This window comes from Falco rusticolus, chromosome 9, assembly GCF_015220075.1.
Source record: "Falco rusticolus isolate bFalRus1 chromosome 9, bFalRus1.pri, whole genome shotgun sequence".
NCBI lineage: Eukaryota > Metazoa > Chordata > Aves > Falconiformes > Falconidae > Falco > Falco rusticolus.
Window position 1 is genome coordinate 16,560,060 of NC_051195.1, and position 14,937 is coordinate 16,574,996.

At 37.1% G+C, this 14,937-nt stretch overlaps 1 protein-coding gene across 3 annotated transcripts in view; it reads right to left on the reverse strand.

Annotated features, from left to right (window-relative positions):
- Positions 1–14,937, reverse strand: part of RTKN2 (rhotekin 2) — a 42,615-nt gene that overhangs the window by 23,245 nt on the left and 4,433 nt on the right. For all 3 annotated transcript variants that reach the window (XR_005106166.1, XM_037400197.1, XM_037400196.1), the window contains exons 3-7: positions 12,822–12,880; positions 8,826–8,879; positions 7,786–7,903; positions 6,005–6,205; positions 1,202–1,296 (exon numbers count right to left, since the gene is read on the reverse strand). Coding sequence is in view for 2 of the 3 variants with exons in the window: in XM_037400197.1 (XP_037256094.1) it covers positions 1,202–1,296; positions 6,005–6,205; positions 7,786–7,903; positions 8,826–8,879; positions 12,822–12,880 (527 nt within the window). In the remaining variant the exon portion in view is untranslated. The remainder of the gene's footprint in view (positions 1–1,201; positions 1,297–6,004; positions 6,206–7,785; positions 7,904–8,825; positions 8,880–12,821; positions 12,881–14,937) is intronic.

Sequence of the window (14,937 nt, forward strand, 5' to 3'; positions counted from 1 at the left end):
TCTGTAATAAGTGCTCTCTTCTTTAATTAGAAGCAGGTAATACAACGTTCCATTCATATGACACTGTCTTTGGTCATGTTTTAGAAATGCTTGTAATGAACCAAAATATCCAGGTATGTAATTTCTCAGACTAAGTTATGTAAATTAATGACAGAGAAAGGAATTTGAAGAAGGAAGATATAAAGTACTAATAAAGAAAGGCTTACATATAGCAAAGATTCTCAGAACTATCCATCCAACCCTTCAAGAAACAAATGCCCCATAGATCTTCAAATCTGTACTTATTCAGAATTAATGAAGTGTAAAGAACAAAATTCTCTTTGAGGTTTAAGTTTACCCAAGTAAAGTTCCCAGAAGCTACAGTGAAATACAGTGAAAGTCCCATGTCTTAACTTAACAATTAGAGGGTGGCTTATGGGCTTATCCTTTCAGAAAATAATGGACAAAGTATCAGAAACTGTACTCTTGCTACTTAAAACACCACCTTCAGTTGCAGCGTAATCATAGTCCCTGTGTAAGCATCTAGGCCAGGGGTCCTCAAACTACGGCCCGTGGGCCAGATACAGCCCCCCAGGGTCCTCAATCTGGCCCCCAGTATTTACAGACCCCCCCCCCCCCACCGGGGGTTGGGGGGAACCAAGCAGCCGCAGATGGCTGCCTGCCACTGCATCCGTGCGCCGGCCCCCTGGTTAAAAAGTTTGAGGACCCCTGGCCTAGGCTGACTGCTGTCAGCTTGTGCTGCCCCAGAGCTGAAGCACAGTGACCAGTGCAAATTGCGAGCACACACGCTTACACCCTGTGTTAAACCTGAGCCTCAAACAACCTGGCTGAACTGAAGCTATTTTTCTACTTTCCTTCTGACTACAGAAGAAAAAGCTGTTCTTCATTCTGATATCCTTCTTTGGTTGCGAGGAAGGGGAAATAATTTGTATATAGCTACGACTCATAAGACCCAGATGCAAATGACAGAATAAACTCCCAAAAGAATTAAAATTTCAGCTGGACTTGAAATTTTACTCAACTTGTAGTTTATTCAGCTGTGTACAGATGCCTGTTATAGAGCCGTTAAATATTTTATTAAAGTTGTTCTATATTAAGTATCAAGAAAAATAATCTCTTTAAGCTCTTTAGTTTACAAGAGAGAGAAATGCAAAATGTTACTGGTTTTTTATTTCCTTAAATTGGTACCATATGTACTTACCATTTCCTGTAATAGTGAGGCTGTGGGTCCTGAAACTGTCCTCGGCACTCTCCAGCCCCAAAGTGGTATGTGCTAGCAAACTGTACTTTGCACCACTAAATGTGAAAGAAAAGGCACATTTAAACATTTCTGCTTCATGCTGCTCAGGTAGTAATTAAAGGGTGTCTAGACACATCTGAGATAACACATTTGGGCACACAGGAACACCAAGGTGAAAGGTGTTCAGTGACCACAGATCCGACCTCTTCCCACAGAGCTTCCATTTCTCTGGTTTTCCTTATAAACTAACACTGTCCCACAGTCTGTTCATCTGCTTCCTATACCCTTATCTCCTGCCTGCACCCTGTGCGTGCCTCCCATTCCCTCCCACCCCACAACTTCCAGGCCAGCACCACAAGGCCCCATGAGGTGGCTCTTTCCATAGCCACCTCTCTTGGACCTGCCAACCAGGAGACCTCCGTGGCTGCTGCCTACAAGCTGGGCAGGCTCACACTTACTGCTGAGCCAGAGGCTGCCAAACCCAGGCATAAAGGCTGTGCTGTCCAACCTCTCCGCACCCCGAAGAGCCTCCCCTCTCGTCAGATACCAAGTAACTTTTAATAACTTCACAACTTTTATTTCTAGGCCTAAAGCAACTAAACTTGGTAATAGGTTCAAAAATTGCTGTAGTTAATAGAACAACTGATGATATAAACTTTATCTGACAATACAGGTTAAAAATTAAAAGTGCTTTACATTGGTCCTCCATGTCACTCTGCTCTTTCGCTTTGCCCGTGTAGACTACACTTTATAAAGTCATTTAGACACTGTTAAAAAATACATATATAATACTGTGATTCTTCACATCCAGAAATCTGTGCAGAGATCCTACAGTCAGTTTTGTAGCATAAAGGACTCTCACTTATTGTGCTTACAGGTTTCAGAATGTTTTATCTTTGTTTTGGATTTTGCCTGGGGGGGGGAAAGTCACATTTACAACTCAACACAGTGCATGTGGAATGCAATTCCTGGAATAAACTAGTATAAATTTGGTACATGTTTAACCTTTTCCCCCAAATACTCTTCAGACTGAGTAACAGATTTACAGTCCAGCAATGCATTAAGAATTTGACCTGGGTAATGGCAGTTTAAATAAAGTTCACAAGGAAACAAACCCCTCAAAGTCACTAACTTCTCTCCCTAACAGGATTTAGCATAAGTTCCTTAAAATATCTTCAGTACAGCATAAGACAGCTTAGTGGTGTAAAAGGTGAGAAGACAGTACTGAACTAACATCACTAAAAAAGTAGTTTTCTATCGTAATATTTTTCAAATGTTATTTTTCCTAATAGCACAGTAGGAACATAAGTTTTTAAAATCTTTGGTTCTGCAGAGGAACAAGGCAGATGCTACCTAGCCATAACACTAATGAAAGAGGAGGAGGAAGAGTAGTAAGTTTGTTAGCAGGGAGGCCTGTTACACATCTCTCTCCAGGAAACAGAAAATTAAATATGATATAACATTCTGGGTGAAAAACCACTGCTGTGAAATGTTTCAAGAGGGCAATCCAAACAAAAAATCATCAGCATTTGCATATATTCCCTGCTAGACTGCTCCCTAATAAAAGATTCTGCGCGGATTATGTTTTGCCATGCATTTGAACAATACATTATGATTCTATTTAAACTGTACCAAAAAGTTCAGTTTCTTCTCACAGATAAAACTTCTGTGCTGATTTTAAAGTTACTTTTTTTCTAAAGCATGACTAATTACCACAACAACCTTGGGGGGGAAAAAAAAAAGCTATTTCACTTTTAAAATATGCTTCATGGTAACATTTTCATTCTAAAATATAAGTAATTCCTTTCGGCTACCTACAATATAATTTAGACTAGATTTATCTGCAAATATTTTCAAATGGAACTGGTTAATCAGGATTGTTGACAACATTTTGCCTCTACATTTCACAGAATTGGCTAGCTGCCTTAAATGGCAGTTTCTTTGTATAACAAAAAATAATCTCCCTGCTGCATCTCATTCAGTACTTTGCATATCTATAGTATTTTTCCATGTAATAACTTTATTAAAAGAAGAAAACAAACCAACCGGCTCATCTCCACAACATGCCTGTGGCAAAGGCTTGTTGTTAAATCTGTTTACTGATCAAGAGACAGAGGCACCAAAGTTGCCACACAGACACTGGCGTGGGAAGGTGTAACTATATCATCTTTTCTATCAATGCATATTAATTAATACATTTTTATTCTTATATTTTTATATATTTTTATTGTTGTATTTTTATTTATATCTTTTAATAACAGATTCCAGAATCTGTTCCAGAATATTAATCCCAACGTTAGAAATCCCAATCTTAGTTCACTCATTCAGATATAGAGTGTGGATTTGTGAGTCAGAAAAAAAACCCAACAAAAAAGTAATATGCTCACCTTTCAAATAGATCTTAAATAATAAAAGGTAAAAACAAACACAACCTTCAAGTACTAAAAAGAACCCAACTGTAAAAGGCCATCAGATTAGATTACGTACTTCCAGCAAAATACTACTATGAATTCGCCCATTTAAACATAGGACACTGAAGCTGTGCCTCCAGCCCAGTGGAGGACAATACGCAAAAGGCAGTAACAGCAAGTCCACGCACAGGCCAGTTCTGCAAGTGAATAAACATGCACTTCAGGGACTCTCTCCAATGATTTATCCAAAGAGCTACCTAGTTACTCTGGAATTCAATAGTATAAATGCACTAAACATTTTCCTTCTACAACAAATGTAAAAAGAAAAAAAAATTAAGTTAGAATAGAAAATTAAGCAGGCAAAAGAGAGTATAGAAATGAAAAGAGAGATAATAAAGAGTATGGAAAATATCAGTATAACTGAATTTAACCAGCCTAAGCAACAATTCAAAGAACTTTATCACTAAGCTTTTGCAAAAAGTTACAAGGCTGACAGTTTCCTCACTAACCAGGGAGATTTCTAAGCCAAGATGTTTCACACAGAGGGATCACAGGGTTTTTGGAAAACAGATTTTCTTCCATGTGTGCTCTAAAAAGAAAAAGGCCTGTACAAATGAAATCTACAGAGAAAAGGTGTTCATATAATACAGAAAGATCTCTTTTTTGTTGCAGTTTAATTTCACCTGCTGGACTGGTAAAACTCTCTGGGAATACTTGAAAGATCTCTTGTAATCTTGCAATTTCTTCCCCTTTATAAGGGCTACATACCAAGGTCTTATTTTCTGCCCATAACAACTCATTCCTTTCCAAAAATCTTTTTTAAGCACCTGGCACAACCATCATTAAACATGTTATTGTTCATTTAACTCTGTTAAGAAAGTAACATTCACTGTGAGATGATTATTTACAGCAGAAACAACAAACTTCAAGATGGAGGAAAGCAAAATACAATTACAACTGAGAAAACAAAAGCAAAGCCCAAGGGAGGAAGCAGCTGTTTAGATTGTCTACTGATGCTTTTTCCTTAAAAGACAGGCAATCTGTATTCAAGGGAGTATGGCCAGCAAATAAGCCAGTGGTTATATCTGAAGGAAACTATCTAATGACAGCATGTCATCGCCCAACTGGAGCTGATGGAAAGCACAGCCACCTAAGATGATGCAGATTGAAAGATACATTGTCATTAGGTGAAACACACTGGAAAGTTAGTGGTAAAATTTGCTTTGCTCTGTGGATAAGATATTTCAGATGTGTATTTTTGATTGAAACAGTAATATCAGTATACAGTAATATCAGTCTGACAAAGATAGAATATGCTCAAATGTTTCCATTTAAGATCCAGGCAAATAGATATATGAAGCTATGAAGCTAGACTAAGACCACACTCAACACCTGGCAAGAATTAGGCATCGATTCTTTACTGTTCAGCTGCCAAAAAAAAAAGTAATTCCTTGAAAAAATTGCTATCTTAGAAAAAAAATCAATATTATTAGTATTTACAGTTTAGGTACTTGGCCTGCTTAAATCCCAATGAAATTAAAAGTAGCTGAGAAATATTAGTAAGCAGTTAACTTCATTTAAAAATGAATGAAATAGTTCAGATCGTTTTTAAAAGGAAACGGGTAAATTACTGGGAACAGCACTTATTTCTATGAACACTGAAAACCAGTAAGTAATTTTAAAACATTCCCTGCTAAAGTCAATTAAGAATACTCCTGTTAAGCAGCTTGTAATTGTAAAGCACCTTTGACAGCCCAGAGTTTTATACTGAAAAGCCAACAAGCCCCCATGTGCACAGCTTGCACCCCAGATACCACAAACAGCTCAGGCAGCTTCATTAGGCGAGAGGTTTCTCCTGCCTACACACCACACTTTTTTTATCTCACACAACTTAACTTTTGGACATGTCTACCTGTCTGCCAAGCATGAGCAAAACTGGCTAGGCACAAAAATAATATGGGGGAGGGAGCAAACGGGAAAGGGAGAAGGAGAGGTAGATGGGCAGAGGGACACAGACAGAGCGATCGTACAAGCTTGATTTCCTCCAGAGATCAAACTAAAAACATTAAACAGTTGGCAAATCACAGAGAATTTACCAGCTAGCTAGCTGTATAACAGAAAGGTAAAGCCCGCTCGTGTGTTTCAAAATCAGAACCAGGCCCCAAGGCTGAGCGACATGGTTGGAATTCACACCTACTTTCTCATTTCCTATTTTAAATGTTAATTTTTTTTTTTTCACTCTGGTAGTACAGAAATAATCACTTTCTTGGCAATTTTCCAAAAAAATTACAATATACTTGGCTTATTTGTATTTAAAAAACATAAAACCAGAATATCAATATATATAGCTTACTAGATGACCGGGTCAGCAGGCAAAAGGGATTCAATGCTGTCTTCTTCCAGCGCAGCTTTGAGTTTCTTCCCTGTAGCTTTGCTGAGGGACGTTTTAAGCTTCTTTGCTAGTTTCTTAGGAGTGTTTGTTACATATAAAGACTCCTCTGTACAGCAACTGTACACTTCAACCTTCACCTGGAAATCTGGTCTTGCTTCATCACTGAAGGGGGGTGGGGGGGAGGAAAATTTCAGAGCATTTGTTAATAAACTGACTACGCAGCCCAGGAATGCTGCTGCTACTGTATATATTAAATAACATATATTTCTAATCAAGGGAAGGAATGCCATAAGATTCAGGCGAAGACATACATTAATATGGAATTAAAGGCTAGAGTACACAGCGGTAACTTAGTGTTGAAGACATAAGATGGATGTTTTAATTAAACCATAAACAACTGCAAACAGGAAATTCAACTTGTAGGTTAAAAACTAAAAAAAAAAAAAAACACGTTATGGAAACACACAGGCAAGACATTCAAAACCACTTAAATCTGCCCTCTACTGTTACACAAAAATCACATGATTGAAAACCTATCCATCTAAACCCAGTGTGGTCTTAAATCAGATTGAATTGTTTTAAAGATATCTTAGTTGCACCCTATCCCCTTCACACTAATGAAAAAATCCTATCACACAACCCAAAATCTGTCACTCATCACTTAACTACCTACTGCAGCATTCTTCTGTCCACAGCCTATGCTTTCTCTGTTTTCAGTTCTACCAGTTCTCTTGTTCTCAGGCTTAGTCATCAAACCAGAAGCCTAACCTCTTCTTTCAGGTACAAATCATGTCATTACACACATGCCCATAACCAAATCATCCCAAAGGCTTTTATAAAAACTTTATCTTGGGGGATACAAGGCAAATTAGAGTGCCTTTTCTGGTTTATTTGCAGTCTTCCACAGAAAGTTATAATGGTCAAGTCTCATATCTTTGAAGAAGCAGATTTAAATCTTTGCCCCCACTCTTAACTTGAACAGGTCTTTAAGAGAGTTTAAAATCCGACTTAAAGATCCACTCTTGCTCAACCACTGAGTTTTCAGGATCTTGATTTAAAGCTTTCAGTCTTCCTTAGGAGACCAAATCTAAAAACTGCTAACATTAAAAAAAAAAAATTAGGGGGGGGGGGGGGGGGGGGGGAGAAGTTCAGTGCCTTTCAGGACTCTCTTCAAAATTATAAAGCAACAAAAAATTACATAAGAAATTCTATTCTTTTCCAGGTTGCTTTTAAAGATCAGTGAGTTTTTTCCTGTCTAGTGTTCTTCAGCTATAAGGACTGTGGCTTAGCACATGCTCATATAGGTGTAACAGAACAGGATGTGCGGGAAGAGACTGTAGCCTGCTGAACAGAATAATAAATATTTAAAAAACACCAGGTGCAACGCCCATGCCTATACTTTCATAATGCTTTCAGGTTTTAGTATTAATTTAATTCTGTCCTTGAGGTACAGGTCTGTTTGTCTCTTTATATAAAGAAAAATGCTTCCACAGAGCAAAAATGAAAAGTAGTACAGTTCAAGTAGCACATCCACACCCAGCATCATTAGGTACATAAAAGCCAACCTTCCAGAGACGGAGATCCACCATTCACTGAAATTAACAGCACCTCTACTGATTCCTTTGCCCACAGAAAAAAAACAACTTAGTGGACCTCAGCCGATCTTATTCATAATCACATCCACTTTCAAAAACACCCAGCAATACTTGTACTTCATTCAACGGAAGTAAAATTATACTCACAATATGGTTACATTTTCAAAACAGATATCTGTTATTGCTTTATCCACAATAGCCACCTCTGTATCAAAAATCTCAGCTCCCATTCTGAACAAACAAAAAACTGCATAGCGCTGTGATTCTGGAGAGAATCAAAGAAATGTTTTATTAGCCATATTGCACATCACAATACTAAATGCTTACAGTAAACAAAAGTAGAAGAAATGGTAATCCAGACTGTTAAGGAATTGCCCTCAAATTCTTCCCACCATAAATTTTCATCACAGGATTTTATGATTGATTTATAATTGAACAATCAAAGCTTCTGGGTGGTAGAACAACATTCACAGAGAGGAAAAACGCTCAACTTTTTTTTTTTTCCTCCTGATAATCAGGTGTAGTTTGTGCTAGTATCTTCAGAAATGTTAGTACGAATGTAATTTTATTTAATAAAAGTGGTCTTAAGAAAAAAAAACCAACAACATTTGATCCAAAGCCTGTATCATTTTATGAATGTACTATATAGGATTAGACTATTTTGCCATGTTTCGCCCCTTTGACCCTATTGAAAATCAAAGTGAAATCAATGCCACGTGACAGCTGGAACAGATTTAGGGTTAATCTCCATGATACAGCAAAATGCATGTACTTGAAGACTATCCAATAATACACTCAACACCAACAGACAACTTTCATTTATATTTCTCACTGGAAACAGCCTCCAAAACACTCTCTCAAGTGTAGACAAGACATAGAACAACATGTATAATCAGAGAAGTTTCTCAGCTATCCGTTTAATAACAATGCTCTTCTCTTGCTTCCTCTGGAATTTCTCCTCAGGAGGACTTTCTAGAGACTAGGATTTAAGCATATAGACCCACAGGACTTTGAACTAACTCAGCTTGCTACAACCAACGACTTAAAGAGCAACTATGCAACAGAGTAAAATATGGACCTACTGAAAGGTCAAAGCAGTGGCTGAAATGAGTATGGACTTCCCCATCCCATTTAATTTACAGGCAAAAGCAATTGCTTATCAGAGTAGTTCCTTACATCTTACATACTTTCTTTATTGCTGAAGTGATCCGAGCCTTTCCACATTAATGGTATTCGAATATCTAAAGGGAAAAAAAAAGGTAGGTAAACTAAGTTGTAGCCAATACTGCAGAACTATGATCAAAACAAAAAAAAGGTTTTTTTATTTCTTTTCCCAGTGTTCTGGAAGTAACAGGACCATCTACCCAAAGAACAGCATAACTATTTCAATCTTATTATCCCTGTCAAAAGAAAATTAATCAATTAGTTCACCTTGAAGTGTCATTTTCTTTTAGAAATTATGCTAAGATAAAGAGTATTTTAAATCTCATTTGGAAGTACCTGAAATAACATTTCAGAGTGGCTGTGTAACGCAGTTCTGAGAGGTTCTGAGCCCATTACTATGCACAGATGTAAACTTAAACTCTGCTTGCCTTGTGCTGGAAACCACTCATCCAACTGCCAGAAAAAACCTTCCTGTTTTAATGGAAAGACTGGGATACTTCTACTGCAAACACTTAAGCTGTTTTGCAAGCCACAGAGAACGTATCACTTGTGATCACTCTCAGTCAGAATTGTCTTAGTTGGCATAAAAAGTTTAGAAATCTTTTTTTTTTTAAACTCAGCAATACCCTTCTACCTCAGAACCATAGTAGAGAGGCAATTACAGAACCATTATTTTAAGTCATGCCTGTCATTTTAATAGGAGGAAAGTAGTTTCCAACTTATCTACTCAATCCACCACAGTACTGAGTGACATTGCCTCCAGTTTCAAGGACTCTGGTTTAGACATAACATTTCTTATTAGTCCCTGTTAAAAGACAAATGTAGTGGAGGCTTTATAAATCCAAAGTTGGTTTCTTAAGTGCAACAGTGTTTAAGAGTATATGCAATATATTAAGTGACACATGATGGCAGCAGTGAACAGCACTAGCTCAAGTCTCTTTTGATAAAAATCTTCAGTATTGTTATAAAGGATTATCACCGACTCCAGTGTTGATCTTTATACGAGGCAGATGGGAAAATCCACATATAGTATGCTAAGACGCAAAACAGTAGTGGTATTTTGGTAACAGATTGTCATGTGCAGCTGAAGGGTTTTACCCACAAAACTTGTTGACTCAAGTGAAACTGCACATAGTCTCTCTGTCTCTGAAGTTGTATTAAATGAAAAATTTAAATTTAAGTTAATTTTCATTATATTATGGGACATCTTATTTCACATGCTATTTCAATTTTAAAACTTGCAAATTCATCTATTTTTAAGTATTTGTGACAACTAATGGATTTTCATCAGTGAACTGCCAGCATACAACTTCAGACTGCCACAACTTCCTGAAACTCAATACATCACCATGTTCTGAAACTGACTTTCACTTCTAAAGATGCTTTTGCATAGTAAGCATTTCGAAAAATAGTTACTTTTTTAAAATAAGGGAACAGAAACAGTTTCTTTAAAACAGTTACAGAAACCTCTCTCAAACTTTAAACATACATATTTGTCTCTGTCAAGAGACAATGCACAGAATATTTCTTTCCTAAAAGACAAAGGCCTTAAATTTACATAAATATGTGAAAATAGTGTTACAATAATAGCCTTTTTTCATCTTTAATCACACAGCAAACTCTGAATGACAACTTTAATGCACTCAATAGGTCTTGTTAACAATTAGAGTACTAGATTAAAGATTACTTCTGCACGTCACTTTCAATATCATGCTAGCTGAAAAATTTACACCTTAGTCAGAAAAATCATCAGGATATAGTTAATCACTGGAACAAGTTGAACATGATCCTTGTAAATCAGTTTTCAATTCAATTCTTGGATTGAAAGAGCTGCCATTTATCAAGAACAAAGATCAATTTTCATACACCTTAATTTCAGCTATCATTAACTGTAAATCCATCTGGATTCAAATTGGATACATTCAAGCACTACAATTAATCAGATTTAAAGCCAATGATTCCTTTACCAAATTACTTTAAATTATGATTATGCTTTTGATCAACATTTAATGTATTGTCTTTTGACAAAATAATTGATTGGTAAGATAACATAAATTACATAATTTGTTCACACACATGGGGGATAAATAAGTAAAAATAATAGAAGTGTGAAAATCTGTGGATTAGGGAATGCACTCCCCACACAGTATCTGACACAGCTGCTTTCTGTAGGAGTACATTCCTCAGTACTCCTGCATAGCTGTTCCTGAACTTTTGGTGTTGGCCACATGATCACACTTTTTTGTGGTAATAGTCTAAGTTTCTGGCGTGTACTAACCATATGATACACTAACATATTTATAAGTGGATGGATTACTTTCCCCTAAAAAAAAATTCTGTATCTTCAATTCTGAAATCACACGCCCTGTCATATTGCATAGACTACCACTCACTCCTCATTTCCAACCTCTCCCAGACAATTCAGTCACGACGTCTCCTGATTCACACTGCTTGTATTTGCAACTGCCTTCTCCACAAGGCAGGCACATGCACATGCATGCCTTCCAACCGTGCAGGGCAACTCCAGTTGCAAATCCACTGAAGGTCGGCATACAAGAAGAGAAACGCAGCATGCCCAATGTGGTACACAAGGATTGTGCAAGACAGGGAAATAATGGGGCATTACAGATGTGAACATACTGGAGCTGTGGAAGCAAACAGGGCCTGATTTGGCAAGCTAAATAGACACAGGGTAATGGGTCAGAGGACAACACAAGGAGGAAGCAGGAGGCATGTATTAATGTCATCTCAGGATCTCCCAATCACGTGCCTTGCCCAGAGGCTCCTGCCCTTGCCAAGCATGAACAAGCCTGTCCTGACAGCTACTTCTCATGTACCCCAGTTCTCTGCTTCTCAGGCACACACAGTGGAAAATAAGGAGTTTATAACAGGCGAGCTATAGAAAGCATAAATCTCCCAGCAGAGACCAAGAAGAATGTTTAGGCTTTCCTGCTGGAAACTGGACCTGGCTAGGCTTCCTGACATAAGTATCTGAAGAGGGGCAAGGCATGGAAGCATCCCAGCACTCACAGATTTGAGTTCACAATGAGGGAGTTGATGCCTCTTTCTCTTCTTTGCCTTCATCCTTGCCATGCTTTTGAGGATCATAACCTCATTTGAGAGCCACTAGGTTAGTAACAGGACACAATATTCTCTTGTCCCATCAAAAGAAACTAGCTAAATGTTTCATATCCTAAAGAATTTTTTCATACTAGAAACAGAGTCCTTACACAATTCTGATTTCCTAAAAACAACAGAAGTCTATTGTAAGATCATAAAGTCTTCACTGCAGACAACTCTATAAATCCAAAGAAAGGTGCAACCACAGCACAGACAGGCAAACAGATGCTTTCATCCAACTACCATAAGGAGGAAAGACAGATACACATTCTGCAAACAGCTGTGTTGGCAGAAAACATTATTGAACCTTGTGCTCATCACTCTTCTCCTACTAGAAGTTACCTTGCTTAAAGATATGTCAAAATATGCAGAATTAACTTACACAGTTTAGGTAGTGAGCCCTTATACATTTTTTTCAATGAAGCAAGTCAGGGAGCATAAACAGATCTGTTAGCAAAGCTAGCTGAACAGCCACAATGAACAACTACAGGAATGCTGAATGTAGTAACACCCACTATTGGCATAGGCAAAACCATAATAAATTCATAGTGCTGAAGTTTGAGAACAGGCTGGGAAACAGTGCATCAGCCTACTGGAAATCACTGTTAAATATTCTTGCTACTAGTTTGCATTGAAGCCATACCACTATACCTTTGCTGTAGTAATGTAATCTGCATTAACTAAATAACATTTGAACACTAGTTATAATGGAAATACCAGGTAGAATCTTCAAAAGCATGTGTGACTTAAATTCTCTTGTGCTTCAAAGGCACCTGTGTTTTTATGCCCCTGAACCACATACACACTTTAAAAATACTATCTGGTTTGTATAGTTTGTATTACAAGTTACTGTCCAGCCACTTTGCTCCTGTAATTACAGTGACTACCTAGTCGCTTACCTGATATAGCAACTTTTGCTTTGCATGCCACCCGGTCTTTTGTCCCATTTTCTGAAGACCTGCCAAAGAGAAGAAAAGAAAAATGAGGTTTGAGATCTGTGCATTTAGACTTCTAAAACTCAACCCTTTAAACATTAAAGTGTCAGGGTGTTCACATTATAGCTCATTTCAAATGCTTTTCTTTAAAGTTAAATTTGGTATCTCAGGTTTAAGATATGAGTCATTAGATTCTTGAGAATAATCTGGAAGGAAGGTACACCATCAATTTTCTTAATTCCCTAGAATATTCTACTCCAAAGCTTATTTAACCTGGGTATTAAAAACACAAGTAGATTCATCTTCCTTGTCTTTTACAGCTCCAACAGAATCAAATACGTTATCAACTTTTCCCCTTCTGCACACATCAATAAATAAACAACTTGATTTATCAGTTCTATTACTGGTTAGAGAATTGCCACCTCCTCTATTAACAGAGGCCAATTACAAAATGTTGCATTGTTAATATCATTATTTTACATGCAGGCAGGCAGTTTGCTAAGTAGCCACGGTGTAGATCTCAAGGTCAACCTCAAATTGAATGAAAAAAATCTGGTGATAATGAGTAACAATAGAGTGCTCTCCTTATATCTGCCACTGTTCCTAACTCTAAGCAAATAAGGTGAAATGAAAATTTCTATCTGCTATCAGTATCTTGACTTCCAGAAGCAGTTATAATATCTTCACAACTCACAGATTACAGACCAACGTAACAAGAAACAGGGATAAAATTAATCTGAAAACCCTAGAATTTTCTTTCTCAGCCATCATCATCTTATCTGATAAAGCTTTAACCGAACTCCAGTCTTGAGCAAATACTGAAAAAAGAACTGCAAACGCACTACCAGCTACCAAAGTTATGATCTAAATGGCAGAGAAATAACTTCACAGCACACATCCCTTCTAATGACCTCCACTGACAATTCAAAGGACCCCTTAAGACAGAATTCTAAACAACGCATGACAGACACAAACCCAGTAAACAATACAGCTGACTGACTGTAAGAAAACAATCTAGCTGTTCAGATAGATCTCCAAGTATCTCTGTCCTGTTCTGGACATGTGCCATCATCATTCTGTGGTCACTGACATCAAAGACCAGGAGTTGAGTAAACCAGCATATATACCTGCTTGATATTATTCCATCTTTAAAAACATAAATAAAAGATGAATCACTATAAAGTCTTCATCTTAGTAGGAAAAAGCAATACAACTGCAATAATTACAGAATACCACACGTTATAAGTGCTAGTTTTCCAAATCAGTTTTCATGGTAATAGTTGATATAATCAGAAAATGCAGTTCTTTCCTTCAATAAATTTCTCCTGTAACACCACATTACTGAAAGAAAAAAGCAGCAGGACTGTTCCTATAGTTTAATTAAATGGATCTAAGCATAAACTTGAAGAGTTTCTATGCTAGATTGCAATATAATATTTCATTAAAGTAATAACCTGAGAGCAACAGTGCCTCTGCACCATGATTCTCAACATTACACACAAAATATATTCCATTAGGCAAAAAATTATAACATTATTCAAATAAACCACGTATACTTTAGCTCATTCAGGAGTTATAATGTGAGAATATTTTCAACTAAACTGATTTTTCTTCATATTTATTGTCGTGTTTATTACTTTGCTGTAGTTAACAGAACTGGCCAGTAGAGGGTACCAATTAACCATAATGATTCCACCATTAAAGAAACCTTAAGAACAATGGAAAGAATGAAAAGTAGAAATAGCTGTATTCTGACTTGGATAGTTTTGTTTATTTCCTTCAGATTTGGCTAGGTATATTTTTGTATGCTAAAGGTAATCAAGACAATATGACTATTACGTTACCTGATACTCAGATGCTGAATAATAGTTTAATGTCAATAACAGAATCTACCCAGAAAAATATGACTTTATTTTCTAAAGTGAAAAAAAAAAGATACTGGAATGGTCTTATAAAGCAATGTTTTAAGGCAGCAATAACACATGCTTGTACAGGGGAAGACAGAAGAAAGGGTTTAAATCCACTTTCCTAGACAGGCTGCTAAGAATTCACGTAAGCAATGCTTCATAATGCTCCACTT